General features: G+C 36.6%; 1 protein-coding gene across 10 annotated transcripts in view; it reads left to right on the top strand.

Annotated features, from left to right (window-relative positions):
- Positions 1-26,530, top strand: part of LOC124186098 (dystrophin, isoforms A/C/F/G/H-like) — a 315,823-nt gene that overhangs the window by 110,005 nt on the left and 179,288 nt on the right. For 9 of the 10 annotated variants that reach the window (XM_046577471.1, XM_046577473.1, XM_046577465.1 and 6 more), the window contains one exon: positions 14,762-15,019. The exons of the other annotated variant lie outside the window; for it this stretch is intronic. In XM_046577471.1, coding sequence (XP_046433427.1) covers positions 14,762-15,019 — 258 coding nt within the window. The remainder of the gene's footprint in view (positions 1-14,761; positions 15,020-26,530) is intronic. 10 annotated transcript variants of the gene reach the window in all.

Here is a 26,530-nt window from a genome sequence, read left to right as displayed (position 1 = left end):
GTCCCGAATGTTATTATGTAATAACCACGGTAGTTGGTAACGAGGTGATTAAAATCCATCCTAATCTACGCCGTGTTGCCGCTCTCGGGATGCTCTTCTAAACACTGCTTAATCACACGGACGGACCTCCAGGCCACAGCAATTATTATTTCCCTTAGGTTTATTATTACACTACCGTGCACAGAACGGCTTATGTTCGCCGTTTATTCAGAGGGAGATAAAACGACTCGACGCTTCGTTATTAATATTATTATTATCATTATCGCATACAATGAATGATGAATTATTAAAAAAAAATTAAAAATTTTTTTTAACAAACGACTTGAAAAAACTGAGACTGTTTGTCAATCCATTGATTTCCATTTGCTCAGATCAATATTTTCTCGACTCGAGGTTGTTGTGAAAAAATTTCTTTTTATCTTCAAATGAAATTCAACTCCATTATCTTTCGTATTAGTTTACAAAACTTGTTATCGTCGTTTTTAATATTGTTACTTTTATTATTTCTTTCGATGATCTTCTTGACTTTTTTTTTTTTTCCTGCATACGCCAGATTGATGATTGATCCGAAGCTTTTTTCCCGAGGCAATAACGTCGTCGCTATGACGAACACTTGAAAGCTTCAAGAGACCTTTTCAAAACCTTCCGTCTTCTCCTCATTTCTGTCTCTTTATTCTTCCTCCCCATTCATTGGCGTACGTGAAACACAGATTATTTCGCACTCGTCCCGGAAGGAAATCTGATTTCCTTTCTACTCTTCTGCCCGCAGTTCGCATGTTCGGTAAATATTTTAATAACGAATTTCGCTGTCCTTCTTCATTTGTGACATTTCCTATGATTACCGTATTGTTGCGTAATCCTACCATTTTCATGACCGATTAAACACTCATCAATGAGGTGTAGTTAAACATTCAAATGTCAATAATTTAAAAGGGCTGCATTTTGCTGTACGGTATTTGATTTGTAATTTCTTTGATCAATCTTCAACTTTTTTTTTTTATCGGAGATTGCCTCCTAGACTCGATTCGAAAGTAATCTTTTCACCTATCCGATATGCATCTAGTAATAAGCAAAGAATTTGATTTTGTCGAGAGTGATGAAAGTTCCGATGAAACGATTCCGTAGGATTTCCATTCCATCCTCTTCAATCTTTTCAAATTTTCTATTTTCTTGTCTTCTTTTTCCCGAATCGAAAGAACAGTTCCGTATCAGCAAACGAACTTATAAATCGGTTTAAATTATCGAAAGAAATGAGAATAATTTTTGCTTTCTTTATATTTTTTTTTTTGTTTTTATCCTCAGTATTAATCGTCGTTTTATTGCTATAGAATTCTTGCAGGCTTGTAGAATAACACAATATTCGTACAACATATCTTCGATTTATCGATGAAAAATTAATCGTTTAATTATAACGCAAATAAGAATTTCAATCAACTCAATTATCACACCCTTCAATTTTCCGCGATAACATTAACGAGTTGACGGCTTCGAGGAAGATTTGAGAAAATTCTCATCAATCTATCGTTTCAGGAATAATCTATACCCCATTCCACTCGCCAATTCGACCAAATATATATTCGGATCAGAAACAGCTTTGGTAAAAACGTGCAGAGAGAAATCAAGTCAAATATTTGAATTCAGGAGGGAAATAAAGTTCGAGGAGGGGGGGAGGTGGATACACGAAGAACCGATTCTATAATGTATTTTCTGCGGCGTTGCGGGATAAAAGTTTGTCTCGTGGGTATGTATACGTATACATATATGTATATATATGTATATATGTATATGCATATGTGCGTATACATATGTAGGAAAAACCGGGCGGACCTTTTGTCCTCAAGTTTTCCATTTTATCCCCCTTCTTTACCTCCTCGTATTTATATCCCTCTTCTTCTTTCCTCCTCATACTTTCTTTATACGTATTCTTTGTATCATTACTCGCCAAATGAAAAAAAAAAAAAAATTAAAAAAAAATACAGAGAGAGGAAAGTCGGGATTTATCCAACGTCAAAACAGGATCGCGTTTACTTTGTAGCAGGTACGTCTTATTAGAGTTTAAAAAATTCACTTCCAATTTTTTTCAATTATCGGATAAATTGCTCCGCACCTTTTTTTTTTTTTTCTTTTTTTCAATCTTTCTACACTTTTTCCTCTGTACGCGAAACTCGGACGGGGCAAATTCGATCAGCGTCGTGTCATAAATTACAAGTTCAGCGCAGCATGGCGTTGTAAGAGAATCTTTTGTAATTGCCTTTATCACCTCGACACACACACACACACGCAGACAAACTAGATTTCATTAATTCATTTCTCGATGCTCGATACCTACGTGTTTTTTTCTGTAACAATATTGTACAAAATTAAAAGCACCCCTCTTCTCCCTGCGATGTGTTTATTCATGCGAGTGAACTTTTCCGTCTCCTCGGAAATATGCTCTGAGGTAGATTTTTGAAGAGCTCGTTTTTCGGTGTTTGTTACCTTTTTTTTTTTTTTTTCTCATCCTTCTGTTTCAAATATGCAACCATGCGTCAATGATCGTTGTACGATTTCTCGACTTCTTGTAAAATGGAGCCAAGAAGCGACGGATGATACGACGATTTTCAAAACTCGGTACCGTTCGAACGATCTTATAATAAAGAAAAAGAGAAAGAAGAAAATGAACACGAAGAAGGACGAAGAAAAAAAAAACGTGCGAAAATTTTTACGTGACAAAGAATAAAAAAAAAACAGACAAAAATCGATTTCCATACCTTTTCTTTTCGCCGCGGTAAATGAAGCGTCTTTGTGTTTTCACGCCTGAAATAAATCTTTGCACAAACGTTGGGCGTGGCGTTTTGACATTCCGACGTTTTTACATCGTTCGATTTGGTTACAGTAGGAAGCCCGAGTCTAACATAGAGGCGCGCCGCATTTGCTTGATTAAGACGCCGTGTCTATAATCTGCAAGGTTTTTTTTTTTTTTTTTCATCCATCGAAAAAGCTTAGGAAAATAATCCGGCGGATCGGTATAGTTGAGGTGCGGGTGGAAAGAGAAGTTTATCTTTTCCCTGATTAACTTGGACTCGGTAGGAAGAGGAAGAAGAAGGAGGAGGAAAAGGAGGAGGAGGAGGAGGAGGAGGAGGTACTGCTAGTTACGTCGGTGCCCAGGAGTCAGTTATACAGCGAGAAGTAGTTCCCGACTTCTTAATTAAGGTGCGGGTGTCTTGCGTCGATGGGCATGTGTGTATTTGTATATACGTTGAACATACACACACGCAATTTTACACTCGAACTTTTGCCCGGGAACTCGTAAAGTCGGAGAAAATTAAAGAAATACTAAGCAAGAAGAGAAATAAGAAGTGTATATATTATATATATATATATAATATAATTATCCGTCAATTAATTATACGATTAATCAGCCTTTATAGCTTTCATTTTTTCACTTCTCGATGCTGTATAATTTGTAGTGAAAAATCAAATGAGCGCGATATTTTACCTAACGCGGAACGCTCGTTTTTTTCCGAAACACCCTGATATGTATGTTTTTTTCACGACCGACTCATCCGGACGCATATCTTTGAGCCTAATGTTATAAAATATAATTACAATGAGAGGAAAAAAAAATAAATAAAATAGTAGGATAGAAAAAAGTTTTTAAAAAATCGGATATATTCAAATACGTTTAAAGATGAAAATTTATTGAATCGAATTATGTGTATCTTGGGCTTTTCCGATATTATGTAATCATATTGTAGGTAAATTACAGCTTTGTTATCACGTAGATCCTGGTATCCAAAGTGCCGAGTTTCTCTACTTCGGTTTATTATCGTACAGCGTAAGAGAACGTGTGTGTGTGTGTGTGTGTGTAAGACGTATGTATGCAGAATTAGTACATCACTGTGTAATTAGTTTCCGCAAATGCTGCACGTTGTATCGAGTATGTGTATTTATACAAATATAGGTAAATACAAAATACAAATATACATTCCGGGAAGATTTGCTACGCAAGCTTATACTTTACACATCCTCGTATGATTATTTGTTTATTCATTCTATGTGGATAAGACAAAGTTTTGATCAAATGTTATTTCAGCCTTTGACAATAATTTCGCGGATTCGATCAAACGTCACGAATCCGAAGTTCACCCGTCTCCTTACAATATCCCGTGTTTGAAAAACTTTCTTTTTATTTAATTTGATTCCCTTTTCTTTTAATCGGTGTTTTGTGTATTATTTATCCTTAAACAGCGACAATCAAACGTCGCGACGAAAAGATCAACGAACGATCATCGACTCGATTAACGATGAAAAAAGGGACGGAAAATAAAGTACGACCTGTAACGATCGTGTGGTAATTATTCGGTACAGCGATGCCTGCTTTTTGTTCGCGCTGTTTTCGGCCGCAGGGTTATAATTGATGCTCCGAATGATCTCGGTGGGCTTTAACTCGAGAGTCGTTGTCGCATCGCTGCGGAGAGTTTATATTATACGCACACAACTCACTTGACTTTAACGGAAAGGTGAAGGAGGTGGGTTTACTTTGGGAGAGGCTCGGTGCCAATTTGGCGACGCTGCTCTCTCCGTACTTCGTCGTCGTTCGAAGTCCCTTGAATATTGAACGAGGAAGGTTTGAGGTAAACTGTGTAATCTTACGTAGGTGAATTGCAAACTTAAAGAAATCAAGAAAGAAAGAAAGAAAGAAAGAAAGAAAGAAAGAAAGAAAGGGGGCTTGATGTTCCGAATTTTAAAAGTTCCGAAAGCGCCGAGTTTCGAATTTTATCCTTGCGAAACTTGAAGCGACGGAGTCAAGTTTTGACGAAACGTCACGCGTTTGCTGTTACTTCAAAGTTCGATGTCTTTACTTCAAGTTACGCCACAAAATAATTCTGAATCATGCGTTTTCGGAACTTTTCACATTCGAAACTTCAACCACGCCGCAAAGAGAAAAAAATTACGGAGGAAAGAAGCTGGATAATGATATTTAACAACAATTTTCACTTTTTTCGATAGTAGTTTTTTTTTTTTTTTTGTTCCCTTTTCGTTCGTTACTTTTTTTTTCGCACTTTTATGTCTTTCTTCTCCTTATTTATCATTCGAATCCTTTAAGAAACTTTATTCCACACGAACGAACGGCTCTTATCCTTGCGTCAGGATATACATGACATGCGCATAAATGTATTATACAACGAATGCATGATGTATTCAAAGGACACACGCATCAGCATAATTTATTGCCCCGTCAACTCGAAAACTTTTTCACTGTTGTATTCAAATAACTTTTCTCTTAGATCACCCTTGCTCATGTAGGGTAAAAAACTACGCGCGTATGTAAACCGCGGATCACGAAACCGATCATTTTTCCACACTAATGTCAAGTTTTTTCTCCATATTTTTTTTTTTTTTTAAATTCGTTTTATTATCTTTCCCAATCGATTCTAACACTAACAACCATATTTTTATTTTTTTTTTTGCTTCTCCCCTTTTTCCATGACATACGTATATTTGCGAAGATAAGAGTAACGCAAGAAACAAAGAAAGAAAGAACGAAACGAGGGGGGGGGGGGGGGCAGGGTGGGGCAGAAAAGATATACGTAAAATAAATATGGAAACGTTTCCCTCAAGCCCTCGGGCCTAAATACCATTAAACAAAACTGTCCGAATATAGGGGCAAAAGAGAGTGTCCTTTTTTTTTATCTCTCTCGCACGCATTCGCATACCTGTAGAGATAAACTCGAACGTCTTCCTAACGCTTGCGGATGAAACTTGGGCAGCGTTGTTATCATTTTATCTTTCGAGTTTTTCCTTTGCTTATGCTCATTATTTTTTTTATTTTTTTTTACCTCGACGCAGTGATTTTTTTTTCTTTCCTTTTGTTTTTGCATCCTCTTTGTTCTCACAGAATTTTCTTCACTCTTAGCCAGTCTGATTACAATTTATCATATCTACATTCCGTATTAATTTTCGGAACGTATAAATCGCGTACTTGCTGCTTTGTTTCAATCTAAAAAATTCTCACATCGTATAAATTAAATGTGACTAACTTTTGTGAAAATTCCAAAATCTCTCTCTCTCTCTCTCTCTTTATGCTGTCCAGGATAAGCTTTCAGATTTTTTTTTCTTCCACGCACTGGAGTTGGGCTAATATACTACCCTCAGGGGTGGAAAGGGGTGGGGGGCAAAAGCAGGGAGGGTTTATTTCCTCCTAAAGGACCTCCAGCTTTGCCGTTATCCCAAACTGTACCATCTCGTCAAGCCGACAACCCGCCTCCTAATCCAACCTAACTTGACGTAACTGATTTTCACCAACTTATATGTATACCGCTGATCCGCCTTATTCATCTTATATCTACACACATGATGTTAGATTTACTCGATAATTTTTTTTTTTTTATTTTGACTAATTTTCGACGTCTATCGGGTAATAAAATCGAGCCCAGAATTATTAGTACAATCGGATCAAAAACACCACTGTTTAATAATGTAATAATTTTAAATGCCTTATTTATGAAACCCTTATCTGAAATCAAAATAAACTGTTTTTTATTCCCGACTCAACCATAATGTTTACTTTTTTTCCCTTATCCGTGGGAAAAAAGTAGCAATGTTCTCCCATATTTACGGGAAATATGATCTCTCAAATTAATTTTTTAGTTTATCACGTTTTCTCTCTCTTTATTTTCCATTTCGAACTACATCACTCTGCACTATTACAATCTTTCAACAACGATATAGTTTTCAGACTGATAAATCCCACTTACCCATGAAAAGAATATACTTTTAAATCGGGAATAAAGTCGTATATGTAATGCAGGAATAAAATTGGATTATTCCCTTGTTAGATAATGTACTATTCTTTCTCCTCTTTTTCTAATTCTTCATTGAGATTGTTCGACCCATTCACACTCAATGTTTTTCATAATATCTTAAACATAATTTGTATATTATAATTCTGATCAAGAAACAAAAATTATTTTCCCACCTCTATCATCAATTATAAATTTACTCAGTAGTTGCTTGTACCACATTCTCCTGATAATTCCGAAACAAGGCCACAACAACAACAACAACCATCGTCCCGCGTGCACGTGTAATAATAACATTTCGTCACGATGTGTATCGAAGATGCGTAAGCTCGTTACGTTCAGGTACGTTTATACGTCGATCTAGATCCCTGATACCTTGATGTGTGTGCCCGTCGTTTCGAATATACCCTGGAGTGCGTGTCGCACGGAGAAAGAGAGAGGGAAACTTCCCCTAAATAATTCATTCGAGTTCCGCGATGAAATTTTTATCGACTTGTATCACGAAGCTTGACAAAATTCTGCAGCTGGCTAAGTTCGCACGATGTTTACCTAACCGACTTTTGCTTTATAGAATTTTTAATTGGATATGCATGTTTTTTTTTTCTTTTCTCCCCCCTTTTACTTTCACTCGCGCATTTGTGTATTTTTATTCCGTCAGCTTTTCCTGAAATATTTCGACACTTTTATACCGTCCGATATTTGACACTGAAAACTGCTGAAAACTAGGGTGTAAAATCAAACTCTGCCAGGCATATCGATCGGATTTGTTGTCGAAATTCTACCTGTGATCCAATTTTCCGTCTACCGCGTGTAACTTCGTATCTCCGTATTATCGGCGTGGGAAAATTTATACAATACTGGGTCTGCGGCGAAGGGATAATAACGTGTACATATATTTACCTATAACGTTTCGTACACGTGTATGCACACTGTGCTCAGAATTTAGTATGTAGATAATGAATTATGCACTATGTGCAAGGTGAGAGTATGTTACGTAATGTCTTGTATACCGGTGATGGAACAACGTTTCATACGCTCGAGAATTGATTTTATTTATATATGTGGCATTCCACGTCAAATTAGCATTCCGTGATCTATTTAAATCGGAGTATAGGAAAGAGAGAAATAAAAAAAAAGTAAAAAGAAACGTTATCGCGTGGTGCTTGAAAATCACGTTTCAAATCATAGAATATTTGCGAAGTTTTTAAGATTTTAAAAAATAACATTTTCGGAATTGATCTTCTGATTTTTCTCCAATTCGAACGGTGCCTGAAAATTTTTGATAAAAATTCCGAGATCCTTTTCAGTCGGCACGAAGATCATACTAAAAATTGATTGAATTCGAAGAGGATGAGGTATATGGGCTACTAATTTGACGTGGAATGCCTTATATATATATACATAATCGCGATGTTCGGACGTTGAAGAAATATGCATTCGCTTTTAATTCAGATTTATTTTTTCCCCCTGTTATTTAATCCTAAACCTTTTTTATTTTTCTATATCGTGAAACGTTTTTCATTCGATCCTAAAATTGCGGATTAACTGCACGTATACCAAAGAAATATTTATAGACACACAGTCGAGCTGCAAATACCGTTCTATAAAATTTTTATTTCCTTATATTATAGCCAGCGCGTTGAGTTTATTTCGCACGGACACTCGTAAATCCACGCGAAGTTGTACCGATAACATTAACGTACGAGATTTCGGTTTATTAGGCCTCTCTACACTACGATATATATACATATACGCGAATCGTTCGAAATTTTTGACGGTGTATAAGATTTCTTGTAGTTCTATGGGTAAAAGTGACCGAATAAAATTATTCCTAACGAGAATTATGATAATTAGAGAACAACGAAAAAGGAGGGAAAATAAAATGTCACAAAAGCTACTCGAGTCGAGTTAATAAAACGTTTTCAAACACGAGATTATGTATAAATGTGTATTGCGTAGAGATAAAATGCGGGCGGTTTAAATCGTTGTCGTGAATATTTCACTCGTTAGATTTTCTCCATGTAATTATCGTTCACGCGATGTATTCGCAAATTCTTTCGCCGCGAGCAACTAAAAAACGAAAACAAAAAAAAAAAAAAACGCCGGAAGGTTTAAAAAATAAAACTTTTGCAAAAACCCGCTGCAGAATTTTTACAATTTTTTTTTTTTTTTTCTTTCGTTTGATTTGTTTTTATCGGTTTGGCAAAAATTTACAGATTAAATTGAAGAGAATTAGTAAAATCGATGATTAAATCCCGACGATTATTAATACCGTGTGATTATCGAACAACGATGAGACAAACGACGCGAAGCAAAGAGCGTCCGACCATCTCTGACCGTTACTACTGCGGCCGCCTGGCGGGCGGTGAAACCACCGGTTGTTTCTACTTGTTTTCCAACTTTCTTACACAGATTCGTACACGTTCGTATTCTCACTTGCGATAAACAAGCAGAGAAACAGCGGCTTACGTGTAGGATCGAGGATATAGGCGGTGAGGCGACGAGTCGTCGTGGAAAACGGCCGGGTTGCCATATATATATAAGAAGAGTCGGCGCAGGGTTCAAACTTTGCTGCTCTGAAATACACCCTCTATAAATCGCTTCCTCGTTACGTCGTGATCGAACATTTTTGACTGTACTTGCCAACTTGAGGAGGATCAATTTTTTCGTCTTATCGTCGTGTACGCCATTCTTTTTTTTCTTTTTCTTTATTTCTTTATTTTTTTTTCAATTTTTTTCTCATCTCGTACTCAACGAGAGAAATAAGTTTCACTTCTCGCGTCCTGCTTGCTTTATTCGATAAACAATTCGTTCGATTCAAACCGGACTTGATGAAATTTATTTATTCTATGTCAGTTTGTCTGTCTCTTGATACCGAAGATTTTGGATGTTTTCGTCAATTTAGAACAAGAAAAAAACTGATCTCACAAGTGATTACAAGGAATATTCTATCGATTGAAAATTATTTTTGAATCCGGAATTTATTTCAGTTAGTTGTGCAGTAGAAGAAAATTTGTGTCAAAAAATTTTCTCAGCTTCGGTAAATTTTACCATTAACTCATTCGACTGCGACTTTGCTTGATTTTTATCGCGTGAAAAGAATTTCACTGTATGTTGTTTGGCTGAATGGGTACTTGAAATAGTTTCGAACAGCGTGATTAAAAGACCAAATATATATATATATATATATATATATATATATATATATATATATATATATATATATATATATATATATATATATATATATATATATATATATATATATATGCGTTTGTTTTTCTTTCCTTTTTCATTAAATTACATCCAAATCACAATTTTTCGCTCAATGTTTGAATCGATCCATGAATACAACACCCATGCACAGTCAAGTATTACATTAATTATACACGACGCGGTATAATTGTTGTATCGTTTATCCTTTTTCTATCTCGTTCACTACAAAAGTTGATCGGAATTTGGATGAATCGAGATCTCGAAAAATGTGGAGAAAAAACGCACAACGACCTGCAATGTAGAGAAAACAATCAAAGAATATTTAGATGAAACAAAATTCGGTAATTGGTTCGCTGTTTCCATTGTTGTCGAATAAATAATTTCCAGCCGTGCTTTGAACATGCATATGTATATATCTGTGTGTGTGTGTGTGTGTGTATAAATACGATGTATGTACATATATAATGATATATATATATATATATATATATATATATGCGAATGAATAATTATACGCACATTTCACTGTACAGACATCGGCAGCCTTCGAGCCAGGGTGCGTGTGGGATAGTATATGTGGTATAGTTGTTATAGGAACACCGCGGCTCAACCCCCGTCCACCCCCTCATTCCGGGGTGGATAGGCGCCAACGTGTATGGGTCATTCCGTGCCAAATCACTCCACCTGAGACTCTGACAATTTTCGATTTTATTTTCATACGATTGAAATCATCCTGAAAAATATGAAGAAAAAAAAATTTCGCTGAGTTTTTGTTCAGTGTATTATTTAATTTCTTCGTTTTCTAAGAGAGGCTTGTTTCACTTCTTGAAATCTTTAACCTATTCATACGAAGCGATTGTAACGAAATCGGTTAAAATTAAGTGATATCGATGAAAAGTTTTTGAAATTTATGAAATCTGAAACACAAACACAAATCACTTGAGAAATTTCACTGGAAATTTTTTACAGTTGCTTCGAATTGTTTATAATCATGTTGGAAGGTTACTCGAAATGATGAATAACTTTGATATTGAAATCATTTGAAATCGCATGAAATAGAGTGAAATCATTGAAATCCATCAATCGTTCATCGTCCAATTTATAAGTGAATAAGTCTCTCGTATTTTACGACGATAACCGAAGATTTTGAAGGGATTACATTTGAAGTGTGATTCCTATTTTTTGCAATTTCTTGTGGTTAATTTTTTTCGTTGATAATCGCTAGAAAAGGACCTTTCTTAAAATCCTAAAAAATTCTCAAAAATTGTGGTTTCTATTCCAAACATTTCTAGACCAGGCAGATCTTTTTCCATTTTTCTTTCAGCACTCTATTTTTTTGATCCACTAAACATTGTTTGAACGGTCTGAAAATTGCCGAAAAATTCTCCAAACTTCTATTTTTCACTTGGAACATTTCTTGGCCAGTTCCGTTACGCAGCGGTTTTTGTGTATATTTTTCGGTACGTTCAATTTTTTTTTTTGAAGCCTTGTGTAACTAAAAAATTAGAATAAACCTCAGAAACTGATTATAGCGTTGCAGTAACCAAAAAAGGATCGACGATAGCTCAAAATGTTTACGCGTACCTCGTTTTCCGTAATTCCAGCAATATTCAAACAGTTTTTTTCACGATACCTGTTTTACTCAATTTTTCTAGCTACTGTAACAAATGAAATTTTTCCCAGTGTACCGTTTCAGAGTTGCAAAAATCGCTGTAAACATTGTGAAGAAAATCAGAAACGGTTAGGGTCCGAGGTTCGTTGGGTTCCCATGGAATTCCCCATATATCTACGTACGTATAAAGCATGGGGTGCAGAAGCGGCGCTACGCGCGTAGTCCTCGTCCTCCTCGACGTACGTAGTCCTATATAGTTTACTCTACGTACCTGCGCCGGTGGCTATGACCGTGGCTTCGGGGGTGGTGGCGGCGGCGGTTGAGGGTGAGGGTGAGGGTGACGCGGCCGTCGAGAGGGCGCGGCGGCGTTTCCCTACGCCGAGGGTGCCCGACGGAGCTCCTCCAGTATTCCCGCGGCCGCTCCCTGTCGCTGACGGATTCGTCGGGACGGACGTGTTCCGAAAAACGTGCACCAAATTTCGCCGGTTAACATTATTTTCCACATCTCCTATTATCGTTTCTATTTATTTTTCTTGTTATTCTTATTCTATTTCTTCCTCAACCCTGAGCTTTTCGTCCGTGGTGAAAATACGACTTTTCTACGGATAATAATAACAACGAGATTTTAGGTTAACACTTGCGATTTTTATCATCGATCCAAGGAAGATAGAGAAACAGAGAGAGAGATAGAGAGAGATAGAGAGTGTGTGTGTGTGAAGAGGAGAACGATAAGAAATAAAAATCGAGACGTTCGGTGCACGGGTTGATACACGTTGGAATTCAATTGACGTATTTATCGTGCGCTTTTTATACTTGCGCGAAACGGTATTGTTATTTAATCAATTTTTTAATTTTTTATTTTCAAACTCTGCACATATCGTTGCGGCAATGCCTTATATCAGTGACGTGTGGTGTGTCGTTGCAGTTGAGGACAGTGAAGTTTCTTAAATATAATCCTTCTTCCTTCCTCTTTTCTTCTCATCTTCAACGTTCAACAAATCACGTGAATTGATAGTTGCAATAAAGGAAACGTATTCGATATAAATAATAACAATAACAAACATCAACAACAACAATAATACAGCGATACAACTTGCGAAAGAAAAATATCTTTCGGAAGAATTTTCGCGAATCGAAAAAGAGAAATTCATTCGATTGTATTCTTGTGTATTACATATTCATACATATATATACAGATAAATGTATTGTGGATATGTATAAGCACATCATTATGTCATTAATTCGGTCCTTGCAACTCGATGAATAATTGAGCGAGTCTCGACAACAGGTAGATCACACGTACCGATTCATCTACACGCGTACAGTAGCACGTTATACTTATATTTCCGCAGAGTTGAGCAGAGCGTGCCTGTAACTGCTAATTGCGAATTTATGTAACAGAGGAAAGAAAAAGAAACGGAATAGATATTTTTACTTCTTGAACCGCGGTAGAGAAAAACATCCAGATGGAAAGGTAGACGTATAGATAGATAGTTGGATGGATAGATAGATAGATAGATAGACAGACAGAGACAGAGACAGAGAATTAATTTTCCTCAATTCGATTGTTTAAACAAGACACGTTCCCTCGATTAATCAACGACGGTAGTTTAGTTCCTCGTGAAATCTGGCAATTGTTTATTATAACTAACGACGTGAAACATGCTCCTCGTTATTGCAGCGATCCGATCGGTGCTGAAAATAAAGTTCCCTCAAATTCCACCCAGTGTTTAAAGAAGAAGAAACGAACCGCCAGATAAAGAAATAATAATAAATAATAATAAAAAATAAAATAAAAAATAAAAAAAAAAAGACAACGTAATCGAAGAAAATCAACTGCGCAGCTTTGAAAAAATGCAGCCGACCCAAAATCGTCGAGGATCCTTGCAGAGCGGTTCTCCGTGTCCGTCAACTACGGGCAGCTCGAAAATCGCGGCTCCTTCTCCTCCTCAGGAGGTTTTGGCACGGGGTATACCGCTGCCCGGTATGGTGCCGGCGATTTCTTCGGCCGGCGATAATTCTGTCATGAAAGGAAACCTCATCGGCCACGGTTTCGTCAATCCTCTCGGTCCCGCCGGCATCGTTCATCCTTCGCCTCACTCCGTCGCACAATCCGTTGTTTCTCATCATCCACAGGGCCAAGGTACACACACCTTATGCGATTACCGATTTACCCCCTTTTTTTATAAAAAAAAAAAAATAAAATAAAAAAATAAAAATACGCCCAATGAGTAGGAAATATTTTACAAACGGTACGCTTGCCAATTGATTGTTACGAGGTTTTTCTTGTCCGTTTTTTTGTTTTTTGGGATTGAAAAAATTTTATACCGCTACCCGAAATCATCAGTCATCTTTTACGAAGCGTTGTTACGGGTAAAAAATTAATTTTATGAAATTTAAGCGAACTCTATCGATTTTTATGAAATTGCTTACTTTTCCTTATTATTCGACGGTATATAGACTTTGGTTATTTACTGAAAGTAGACGTGAATTTCTTCGTAGAATCAAAGGAATGTCTTGATTTTATCATTTATCGATATTTTTGTACGTACGTTTGATCGTGTTTGGTAATTGAATTTTTTTTTTTTTATCACATCCTCAATGCTTCTCGATTTTTTTTGTGCGAAGCAAAATTTGAACCACGGTTTTTCCCACAGTCAATATTTTTTCGTGAAAAGTTTTAACGGATAGTTTATACACGAAACTGCGATTTAATCAGCATCTCAATTTCCTCGTCGTCTGTGATAAAAGAAATTGTCACATTCGTTAATCCGAAACAAAATTCAACGAACAAAAATGTAGTGGAATGTTGTTTTTTTTTCTTTCTTTCTTTTTTTCCTCACACCAGATCAGAAATCAAAACCCGTATTTTCCAAATTCAAAACGAGAAACGTCGGTAAAAGAGAAAAAAAAAAAAATATATTATCGGTTAAAAATTCGAGATTGTATAAATCACTGCAAGTAAAAAATGAGAATGCAAAAAGAAGAAGAAGAAAAAACATAGTAACCCAAGTAAAGGAGTTGCCAGAGAGAGAGAGAGAGAGAGAGAAAATAAAATGCTCGAAAGCACGTGTAAAGATATAAAAAATGTACGATAAAACCCCTGAAGTAAACTTGTATCGGTATCGATGGATTCGGAATATTGAAGGTCTGGACAAAATCCTGCCGTCGTCGGGATATTCGCCGCACGGTTCGCCGGTTCGAGGACCTTTCTCCTCTGTTCACACTTCGCCTCAGGACACGACGCACGTGATGCCATCCCGATCCAGGATCGACCAGGAACAAATTGGCGGCGTCCTTTCGAGGCGAGGTTCCGACGTCAATTCCCCGATTCCTGGGAGTATGGCCGTCGTCGGGACGCCGGAACACCGGGGAAGAAGACGCTCCGATTACAGTCCTCATCAGGGTACGTCGAGTTGAAAAAAAAATATCCCGGGAATCCGTTTTTTTCTTCCCCACGCGAGCAATTTTTTTTTTTTTTTTTTTTTTTTACTTTTTCGTTTCGTCCTTTATTTGTAGTTGCAAAAACGGATCTTAATCGCAGTTTGAATTCGATGCCGGTTCGCCGGGAATGGAGACATTTTTTTTTTTTATAAATCCTATCGGGAGATAATCGTGGATTGAAAAAAATTCTACGAAAATCTGTGTGGAAAAAAAAACAAAGTTAAATATCAATGAATAGGTAAAGAATAATGGTTTTACGATTTGGAAAGCTTGAGAGTGTCGAAATTGGTGAACATCGATTAGGTTTTCTGTCCGTTTCATTCTTTGCGATGGATCATTTTCTTTTTGGGATGTTTTTTTTTTTTCTTTCTTTCAGATTCGTTGAAACCCTTGTTTTTTTTTTTTTTTATCGTTTTCCAAAACCTTGGTATCGCTGCAAATTTAATTTCACAACATTGCAACGATATTGATTATAAACAACAGGTGAAACTGTTGGATTTGAATACAGGAGAAGAGAAAAAAAAAAGCAAATTTCCCAATGATTCGTTGAAAATAGTCTTTTACATAAAATTACCCATCGAACAAATCTATCGGATTTCATACAATTTTTACCCCGATTTCAAACGCAGCATCGTTGTCCGTGAACAAGCTTTTGTTTTTTAAATCTAACATGCAAAAGAAACATTATTTTTACACCCTTATTTTCTTCTCTGTTTTTTAATAATTTATTTTTATTCCTTCGCTCACTTTCACACTGTTCCAGTTCGTTTTCCTTGCGAAACATGACGAGACTCCGAGTTCATTGATCGTTTTACTTAATCCTGCTCTGCTCATGTTTCTTACGTAGGTATACATACGTACGTGTTATACGCATACGCGCAATTTACATCAAGAGGGAAGTAATAAAACGCCTACAAACTTTCGACGTAGGTACCTACGCACGAATGTAAAACGCTCGCGTGTTTCGTTGAAGCGGAGGAAAAACGAGAGGGCAGAGGGAAATGAAAAAAAAAAAAAAAAAACAAAACGAAACATTAACCCGAGACTAAAAAACTGATAATACAATGAATTCCATGTATACACGTGCAGGCATAATAATTATACATATATAATGGCCGTTGCGTGATCGCATCGCGAGACTGCGTGCGTCTCTATTCTTATACGCACATTGCTCAGAAACATCTCGTTAAAAGCATAGTTTTAATCGCGATATTGGATAAACTAAGACAACAAAAAAAATCAGTTTTGTTTTTTTTTTTTTCCCCCCCTTCAAATCCATTTTTTTTTCAACGTCATGTAAAAAAATATGTGCGCGTGTAACACGTCTCGTGGACGACGAGTAGATGGAAATGTGATAATTTTGCAAACGCAAAGGATAAGATAGATAATTGAAGAAGGTATACAATTTTCGTAATTATCACCTCGAATATGTTATCTGAATTAAATTTTGGCGTGTTCCGGGATCGTGAGATAAAAAAATTGTCTAAGCTATGATTATAACCGAGTTGTCGCAAAGTCGGTGAAGTTTCATAAAAATTTGTTCAATCTATCGACGATATCATTAGTCCCAATTAAAATGTAATTTCACCTCTTTGGATTATCGCTGCGCTCTTCTTTCATCGCGCGTTTTTCACGTCATTTCATTCTACACGCGTATAATAATACAGCGGTGTGTAATTTAAAATTCATTTCAACTCTCCACTTGTAAGTTGACTCAGGTTTCGGTTGTCCCTCGATTTTTTTTTTTTTTTTTGGCTTATTTTTGATATTCTTTTTCCTCTCGCCGAATCCCTTTCAGGAATCTCTTGACATTTCCTTGTGTTTCTATGAGATTCCGTGCTGAGGTTGGCGGGGAAAAGTGAATTACATCCGAAATCGAAATGGAGTAGAGGACTTTCGCTTTTGCGCGCGTGTGTATTAAACCTTTGGCCAATTTTATCGTGGCATCGATTTCTCTCTTTATCTCGCTCTTTCTAGATTTCTTCGCGTGTTGGCTTGCCCCATTTCGTCGCTGAATAATATCTTCTTTTCCTTTCTTATTTCCTTTTATTTATTTATTTTATTTTCTTTCTCATTATCCTTATCGCAAAGAAATGTGGAATCGATTTTCTCCACCGATGTGAATGTTGCGCTTGAGATCAAACCGCGAAGAATTGCTCAATTCATTTGAGTTCACTTCCAGATTCACTTCGTGTTATACGTGAAGGAAAAAATGCGCATCAATCGAAATAATAATGAAAAATCAAGCGTAATACAGAAAACAAAAACTATTTTGTTAAATTGCAAATTCACTTTCTTTTCGTGGAAGAGAAATGAGCGCAAATCAAAAAGTACGATTCTTTTGTCCCGTTCTTATAGTTTTTTTTTTTTTTAATTCTTTTTGTCTCGCATCAATCTGATTTTATTCCCAGCGGTCAAGGTATTGTAAAAATCCGAATCGAACTGATCGCCGCGGCTTGCGACTGGACGTATATTTTATTTGAACTGCAGCGAAATTGAAAAGGTTCGTTTTTTGCTTCAGACCTGCTGGAGAAAATTAATTGCGTACTAATCACGTCGTGCAACGTTTTTCACCCCGACCGTCGAATTCGCAGACGTCTATAAAAGTTTGAATTATTCATTATTCAAAATCTGCAATTCCTAATCTTCTTCGTTATTTCCATAAACGTATAAAGACAAAAAAAAGAGCAGGTTTTACTGAAAAACCGCAGGAAAAACGGGACGTATAAGGTGTGTGTATTTTTTTTTGTTAAAAACTGTATTCGATACAGGTATATTTTTTTTTAATAAACACTCTAACGTTTCAGTCTTTTCCTGCAATATTTAGTCAATCTGCTCTTTTCCTTTTATCCCTGTGTTGTTATCAATTGAATCGGGGTGCGGGTAAGGGATTTTTTTTTCGAATTTTGTCGGATTTCGAATCTGGACAACGGCAGTATGAACGAAAATTTAACGCTGGAACGGACGCGTGATTATGTCCGTGTGTGTATAAAATACGCCGGGAAAATACGCCGCTTCCAATTCCCCGAATTACTGATCGCATTAAAAGCAAGAGAAACTTTTCCCCCGCGTAACACGAGATGTCGGACAACATCGCGTTATTATTCAATCCGTAGCGACATTTTCTCATACGCGCACCGACCGTACGAATTTTCTCGATTAAACGAGGAAAAAATGAAGGAAAAAAAAAGGAGAAGGAAAAAACTTAGCGCGAGAGAAAATAACGTAAATCGTAAATAATTAAAATCTAGATTACGAAACGAATCCGCGTTTCCTGCCCCACGTTATTATACATACAGAAGCTGTTGGTTTAAGGCTCGCTCTGTAAAGCTGCAACAGCTGCACGATATTCTCTAACGAGATAATTAAAGAAGCAGGCTGCGACTGTTCTGTTTTCCACTCTCGACGAAATCCCGATTCGCTAGCTTAATTCCATTCCTCGTAGTTGGTAGAAAATTTTTATCAAAACGGATATCGTCACGATAAAGATTTAAATATCTATTAACCGATGGAAAAAAAAAAACATGCGGAACGAGTAATTATTCGTTTGTAAATTGTAACTGTCGATAACATGTTTTTTACTCACTGCGACATTAAATCTCGTTCTCGTTTAGTTTGATGCATTATTTATTTATTTTTTTTTTTTCTTACACCTGCACAAAATTATTGCAGTATCGCATGATAAAAAAAGAAAACTCATTTCCATTTTCTACCTGAAACTCAATTTTCGGTCATGGTGATAAATGAAAACAGTCAAATATCGTACAGCAACGCAGAGTTAATTATCGAATTGAATCTGAGAACGAAAAAGAGAGAGAGAGAGAGAGAGAAAAAAAAAAGAAAAACTGCCAAAAGTTTGCAAAGCGTATTGTATTACATAGTTATATGAAGGTTGCAAATTTTAGGATTCACTTTTTTTTACCTGCCTTTAATTCTTTCGGGTATTTAAAACCGAGTCACCGCCTCCGGTGTTCAACCTGCGTTTTTTTCTTCTCGGCCAGAAACTGCCGCCATAATTTAACTGAATTAAGTACCTTTACCTTCGTGCAGGCTCGAAGGACGACGAGGCAAATCGCCGCTCAGACTCTGTCTATGAAATTTTTAACGACAAGGTAGACCTAAATAAACCTGCAGTCTCGTATACTTCGGGTGATAGCGAGCTGATTAATCATGCGACAGTCGTTTTCGTTATTGAGCTAACAATTTTAAAACCCTCGTTCAATTCTCTTTAGATAATTTTGTAATATCGAGAATTGGTAAGGATCGTCCGGATTCGATTTGCAATTTATCAGAATGAAACGATCAACTCTTAACCTTGTTATATAAATTTCTACAAGATTTTTTTAATAGTTTCAATTTTTTTGTTTTTTCGTATTTCACCGACAAACATACACTTTTCTAAATAAACGATCATGTTTTTTTCCCAGTTTACATATTTAGTTTGAAAAAAATGCATAATTTTTTTTTTTTTTTTGGTTTTTCAGAATCTTTTTTCTTTTCTAATTTTTCTTTCATTCTTCTTTCATGTCCTATCAGGTTTAGATTTTCCACCCGGCCGTTTACGATATTATCTCTAAAGTTTGTCAGTCTGTCCGACAGATTTTTCCCTATTCACGATGACGAAATGTGTCCCGAAAGAAAAAAAAAAGAAAAAAAAAAATGTTTTCCCGATCTGTTTAAAGCCGATGTGTGCAAGAGCTGTTTGTGAAAAGATGAAACAACACAAATGAAAATAGAATGAAAACAAAGACTGTGAAAAATAGGAAATCTAAAGAGACGCCGAATCTAATCGAATCGATGCTGAAATTCTGAGTGAGCAATGACGATTCTCAGGACAAGGTATATAGGAAAAAAAAAATTCCTCGTACCTTCTTTCATCCTTACATAGAAGCACGAACTTCGGGATTCGCGAAGAATAGATCTGAAAAAAAAAAAAAAAAAGAAATCGCAAGGCGGGCGAACGTGAGGCGAAAACAAATGTCATATTTTCAACGTTTCTCGAAGGAGATGATATCGGTGCTGCGTGTGTGTGCGTGTGTTTGTTTATATATATATATATAAAAGTAAGCTTATGGCTTATGGCAATTTTATCGTTCGGCCCGGAAAATCACCCGCCTGTTTTTCTTTTTCTTTTTTTTATTCATTTCGTACGTTAGTTCGGTAAGTCCTCACGATTTTTTATACCTATACCATCATAGACATCCCTTCCCCTGTTTACAATCTATAGGTATATACATGTATGTATAATGCACTCTGTATCCCTCGCTGACAATAATCTACGCGATATCGCTTTATGTCCGTCGAAGCTCGAGAGTCTACCCATACCTAGATAAATAGTGATAAAGAGTGAGAGAGAGAGAGAAAGCACATAATACACATGGATACATATGTGTGTGTGTGTGTGTGTGTATATATATCGTGGCGTGACTACTTCGTAAGCGACGTCACACCCTCGTCATGTTACGTTCAACCTTTTTTACGTCTCTTAGTTGTTGGTTGTTCTTGTTCTTGTTGTAGTTGTTTTTCCTTTCCCCATTTTACCCCTGTATTTGCTCGTATAAACGAAAAGACACGCGTCTTTTGATTCCGACTCGATGCCCTAACAACTTTCTCACTCGCAATCAGACTTCGCAGACACGGCGGCGGTAGTTTCATTCACGTACGTTTTGTACATATGTATCTTGCTTTTTTTTTGGGTTTTCTTTTTTTTTCTTGTCTCGATAAGTTTCAAATTCTGAATTACAGTTGAAGCTAGTTTGACGAAACGTGAAAAACGATACTTCTACACTTATTCATCATATTCTGTTTCTAGTGTTGTTATTTTTATTTTTTATTTTATATTCCGAGATGTGGGATTCATTCGATATCCCAATCTAGCTTGAGCAATTTCGATACTTTTATAACTATAAATAATATATATATATATATATATATATATATATATATATATATATGATGCATGTAAATATATTCATATATATATGTAATAACACGATCGTTCCTTTGGGTATACGTAGCGTTTTGTCCTCGTGTTGCGTACAGCGTGTACGATATTGGATATCGATATTGGGAATCCGCGTTATATTTACGTGCCTTATATCTCTACTCACTCTCTCTCTCTATGAATATGTCGTTGTATATTAATAGTCGATATATCGTCCATATGCGCGAAGTCGGCAATCGAGTGCAAAATATAGAAGGTAGGAGGAAGCAGGGAAAAGGAAAAAAATAAGGTAGTTGAAAAATCCACGAAGAGAAAAAAGATAACAAAGTAAGAAAAAAAAAAAAAAAAAACGAGTCAGCAAAAAGAATTATCGATTTACCGTGTAACTTTTTTTTTCTTTATATTTTTCATTTTGACAAACGCGGCTGCTACTTGTTTCAACATTAACGTTTTTCTCTCGGCACGTTTTTGTCCTATTTCTGTTTTTTTTTTTTTTTAACTTTTCCTCCAAACACGAAATTGCGCAATCCTGAGCATAACGATGAAGTATAAAATCATCGAACCGAAGTGCGGAATATTTTTCGTCGCTATGTTTTTATTCCAAGTTTAAATTCCTGCGTAATGTATTGTATAAAAGTACAGAGAATTTCGATGAATAATTTAAGATTGTTCGATGAAAATATAAGTACTGAAGTTGGGAAGAAAGAGAGAGAGAGAGAGAGAGAGAGAGAGAGAGAGAGAGAGAGAGAGAGAGAGAGAGAGAGAGAGAGAGAGAGAGAGAGAGAGAGAGAGAGAGAGAGAGAGAGAGAGAGAGAGAGAGAGAGAGAGAGAGAGAGAGAGAGAGAGAAAGAGAGACAGAGAGGACAGAGAAGAGGGTAATTATACATTGTAAGACATTCGGTGAATACAAATCACGAGATTGTCAAAAGCTCTTATTTATTTTTTTTTTTTTTCTTTTTTTTTCCCCACTCTCCTTGTACCTTGAAAAGTTTTCAACGAGCCCTGCAGCAACTCAGGGGTGAAGTTCGCTGTTTGTCTTACGGTTTTCGTATTGGTGAAGCGAAAAAATTTTAACGACCCAAAGTTTTGCCAAAGATATACAACATACGGCGATATCATTATTATTATAATATATATATTATTATAATATATATATATATGCATTATGCAAACGACGAGCTATGCAAATACGAAGTTAAGCTTCAAACTTGCGTATTTCATACCTTGTGAAATTTTTTAGAAGCAGTTATGCTTCTCTCCTTCGTTCATGAACAGGCCGCCATTTGACAAATTCAACTTAATACCTTATCTTACGTACCTACAACTACCTCGGACGATATACATAAGTTTGTTCGGAATTCTCTGTCTGTCTGTCTTTTCCTTCCTCTTGGCGGACGTTCTTCCACGTGTATTTCGACTTGTGCGAAACTGTCTCATATCAGGCGAGACTGTCTGCTTTCTTATTCGCAAGGATTACAACTCGACAAACTTTCTTAATTGGACGTTTGGATATTATGTACGAGTGAAAATCTCTGGTGATATTCTGCGCACGGGGACAATATTTGTTGAGCTTACTGGCTCTGCGTGTGAACGCTGACGAGAGGTGCGCAGACTGGTTTTTAATAAATTTGAGAGCACGTTGTGCTAATTAGTGTTTGTAATAGACAGATATTTTACTATTTACATAAGCGGAATGGGTTTTTGAGGATTCGATGTTTAACGAGTATATGAATTTAACAGGAAATTTCATGGAAAATGTATAAAGTGTTTAATTCGTGACGCGTTTTTGCTCTGGATAATTGATGCCGACCTGATATTAGTTTGGATCTAACTGGCCCTAGATTTTTTCAAACACGTGGCATGCGGGCCCCGTTGAAGGACGCAAAGAGGCAAGACGGAGGGTAATTTTCGTTCCTATTTGTTCGCACATTTCTGGGGGATGAGAGACACTCTCGTCTTCTTTCCGTAAAGAGTCTTCAATCATCGTTCCCGCAATTTTCTACCCAGCTCGTCGATGACTGAGGATTTCTCTTTCTCTAAACATCGTAAGTCGACGATACACGGTTCTCTGCTCTTTCTCGAGTCACTCGCTGCTTCCGCCACCCAGACTTCGAAACCCGAAGCCCTTGGGCCCTCCAAAGTACCACTGGGTCCGAACACCTCTGGTAGCTAACTTGTGAGGGTAGTTTCCATGAGTGGTTCGTTTGAGTCGACTGTAATTACATTCCAATTTTTTTTTTTTTTTTCTTTTTTCAATTGACTTGCAACGAGTCAGTTTAAATTTTTGGCGATATAGCTAAATTTCAACAGTTGATATTGAGCAAATTATGCTTAAGTGGATTCGGCACGGATGCGAATTCCGGGTTTACTTCTAACCGATCAAAACGATCGATGCCTGAATTTCGATCCTGACGTTTATACTCGTCCCTTTGAATTATCGGGGAGTAGGAAAATGGCGTTCGAAACTCCCCGCGATAGCCGATAACGATGTATTCTATTCGGAATAGAGGACCTAACCTAATCTACATGCATAGTATAGTATATTATATATCTGCCCGTGTATACAATACGTGTCAAAGCGGATTACACGGTAGTCGAGTCTCCGTTAAGCGCGATTTCGTTGCGCAGGGATTTGTAGTCAACATGTGTATACCAACACACACACACACACATATGCTTAAATATGCATGGTTTCGTCAATTACACAACCAAATACCATTTACATCGTGTTTTATAGCGAAAATATCAGAATTTATACTTCTCTCGAGTTTTGCTTCCGTTCCTCTTGTGAAAACGTGTAATATTTTTAATTATAACAATGTCGTAATTTTTTGAAAAAAATCAGAATATTTTACATAGTAGAAATTTCCACCCATCCAACTATTTTCATCGCTAATTATTTAAACGGAGTATAAATCGTGGATAAGTTTCGTATTCAGACCCGAAGAAATCGAACGAAATTATTCGATTTATCGTCTCAGGTGCGGTAGATACCCAAGTAGATGCATAATCGATTTATATCTTGAGGCTGTCCGCCTTCCACAGCCTTTAAACATGTATACGTGTGTCGGTTATGCGGTTATGTACGTATATATACATGTATGTATAATGCATGTATAAAACTTATCCATGTATCAAGCCATTTCGCATGAGGGAAAAGCTCGAGTGTTATCCTTCTCTCTTCTTTCTCTCCCATCCTGTTCTCCTTTCCTCTTTCTCATACCCAAGGGAGAGACCCTTGGAATACCAATAATATCTCGAGATCCGAACTTCTATTATTCCTGACAAAAGAAAATCAGAATGCCTTCTTCTCCTGAGTTACGGTCCCTCAGCACTGCAGCCTGTTTTTACGTCTAATGGAGATTTTTTCCTTGAAATGAATGCGAAAGCTTTTAGGTACACACGATTTTACATCCTGCGTGTTTCCTTTAATTTTTTATTCATTTTTAAAAAATACATTCTCTGATTTTTTGTATGTTTTCATTATCGTATAGGTATAGGTTTAGGTTTATCTGCCAAGTCATCTTCACCGAATACTTTGAATTTCTTCGTAGCAATCTGAATTTCATTTCTCGAACATCGACGACTCGTTATTATTACGAGAAAAGGTTAGGCAACCAACGACCGTGATCGATAAGTTGAGAAACGCTGAGACGATCATTAGAACGGGGAAACTTGATATTACATTCACTCGCTCGTTAGTTGACTCACTGATAACTATAATAACGCAACGATGGTACGAGGCATGACTTATTTCGATGAAAAGAAACCATCGTCATTAAGGGAAAATTAATGTATCCTTTTCTTTCATGGAAATCGTGTCGCGTTATTTTTTCTTTGTACATTTTATCCATGATATGTGTATATATATATATATATATACATAGAATTAAAATTTCAACTACAAGCAATAGAGAATACAGTTACTGAGATTTATTTTGAGGATTTGAGAAAAGTTTCTTTCCAAAATCACTTTAAATTATTTATAAATAATTAAGCAGTTGAATGAAAAATCTGAAACAATTCACCGTACTGCTTCAGAGTTGGAACAATTACAGACATTTTTTTTAAAACAAAATATGAAATGGTGAGGGTCAGATGTTGGTCTGTTTCGCATGTAATTTCGCATATGTATACACATATCGAACAGTTTCTAGTTTCGCGTCGTCGATGAGGAAAAAAATTTAACAACGAGTATGAAAAACGATTCTTTCCGTAGAATATGCTCGTCCATCAGATATCCATGGTAGATTTTCCGTTGCACGTGATGAAGTTGAAATTTTATTATAATAGTATAACAAAGGTACACGCATTCAGACATTTTGCAGTAATTTTACTCGTCGAGAACAATGCACAGCTCTCAGACGCGATAGATCAGCACTGCAGAAATTCTATTCTCTTTATTTCTACGATTGATTCCCTCCGTCTTTCTCATAATTCAAATTTTTCTCCTCCTCCTCGTCATCGTCATCCTCCTTCACCAAAGTACCCGGTCACCCTTACACCGGTTAAGGGTTGCACACACACTCTATACGAAGGCTTATCGAACTCTGCATGCAGCGCTAAAGTGGCCATTGAACTCTTCCCGAGTCGCGCGACCCACTCGTCGGGTGTTCCTTTTGTTATTACAAAATTTTCTTTTTTTTCTCGTCTTTTTTAACTTGTTTTTTTCCTAGCCTCCCTCGTTCCTCTGTAAGCGAATAATTTACCATCGATTTCTGGTTCGATATGCGTGGAGGACCATCGGCTCGCTTTGAAAAACTCCCCACCCCCCGAAGCCTGTCGCCGACAGGTGATAGCTAATAATTAAACGCTGAATAGCGATCCCCTCCGGTTTGATCACACGTCATCTCACTCACGATCAGCCTCCCGCTAACAAAAATGTGATTTTATAGGAAACGCGTTTGTTAGTCCCGCAGCCGCTGTTGGCTTTCGGATTTAAAGAAAATAAATAAAAGGAACAATTTCTCGTATATGTATTTACGTCGATATTTTAGATTATTTTTATTTTCTTCAGCACCTCCGCTTATAGACGACACCTGTTCACCGTATTTTTCACATATCAGGATCATTTTGAAAGGTACAAGAGTTTGAATAACAGATGTGGATATTGTGCCGGTGTGCTTTTATAATAAAAAGCTCAGACATTGATCGTCCGTCATTAACGAAGTTAGGCCTTATTTAACAAAAGATTTTGTTTTTCTACTCAACAAAAGATCGAACCTGGCGTATACATTTTTCTGCAGGTCTACGAACTTGAAGAATTTCATTATATTAATTTTTTATGAAACCTCTTATTCTCCTTTTTTTCCTTCTCAGTCGTATGAACTCTTTGTAACTATGAAAAAAAGGCAGAACAGTAAGAATCCTTTTTTTATCGTTGAAACTAATTTACACGCTTCAAAATTCGAGGCAGTTTTTGTGTATAATTAACAACACGTGTTGTTGTTTTGCTGCTAATCAGTTGATGAATTAATTGCTTTTCCGAAGAACGTTTTTCTTTTTTTCTCAGCAATTCAATTAAAACTG

This window comes from Neodiprion fabricii, chromosome 7 (assembly GCF_021155785.1).
Source record: "Neodiprion fabricii isolate iyNeoFabr1 chromosome 7, iyNeoFabr1.1, whole genome shotgun sequence".
NCBI lineage: Eukaryota > Metazoa > Arthropoda > Insecta > Hymenoptera > Diprionidae > Neodiprion > Neodiprion fabricii.
The sequence above is the reverse complement of the archived record's forward strand: the minus strand, read 5'-3'. Positions and strand labels throughout refer to the sequence as shown.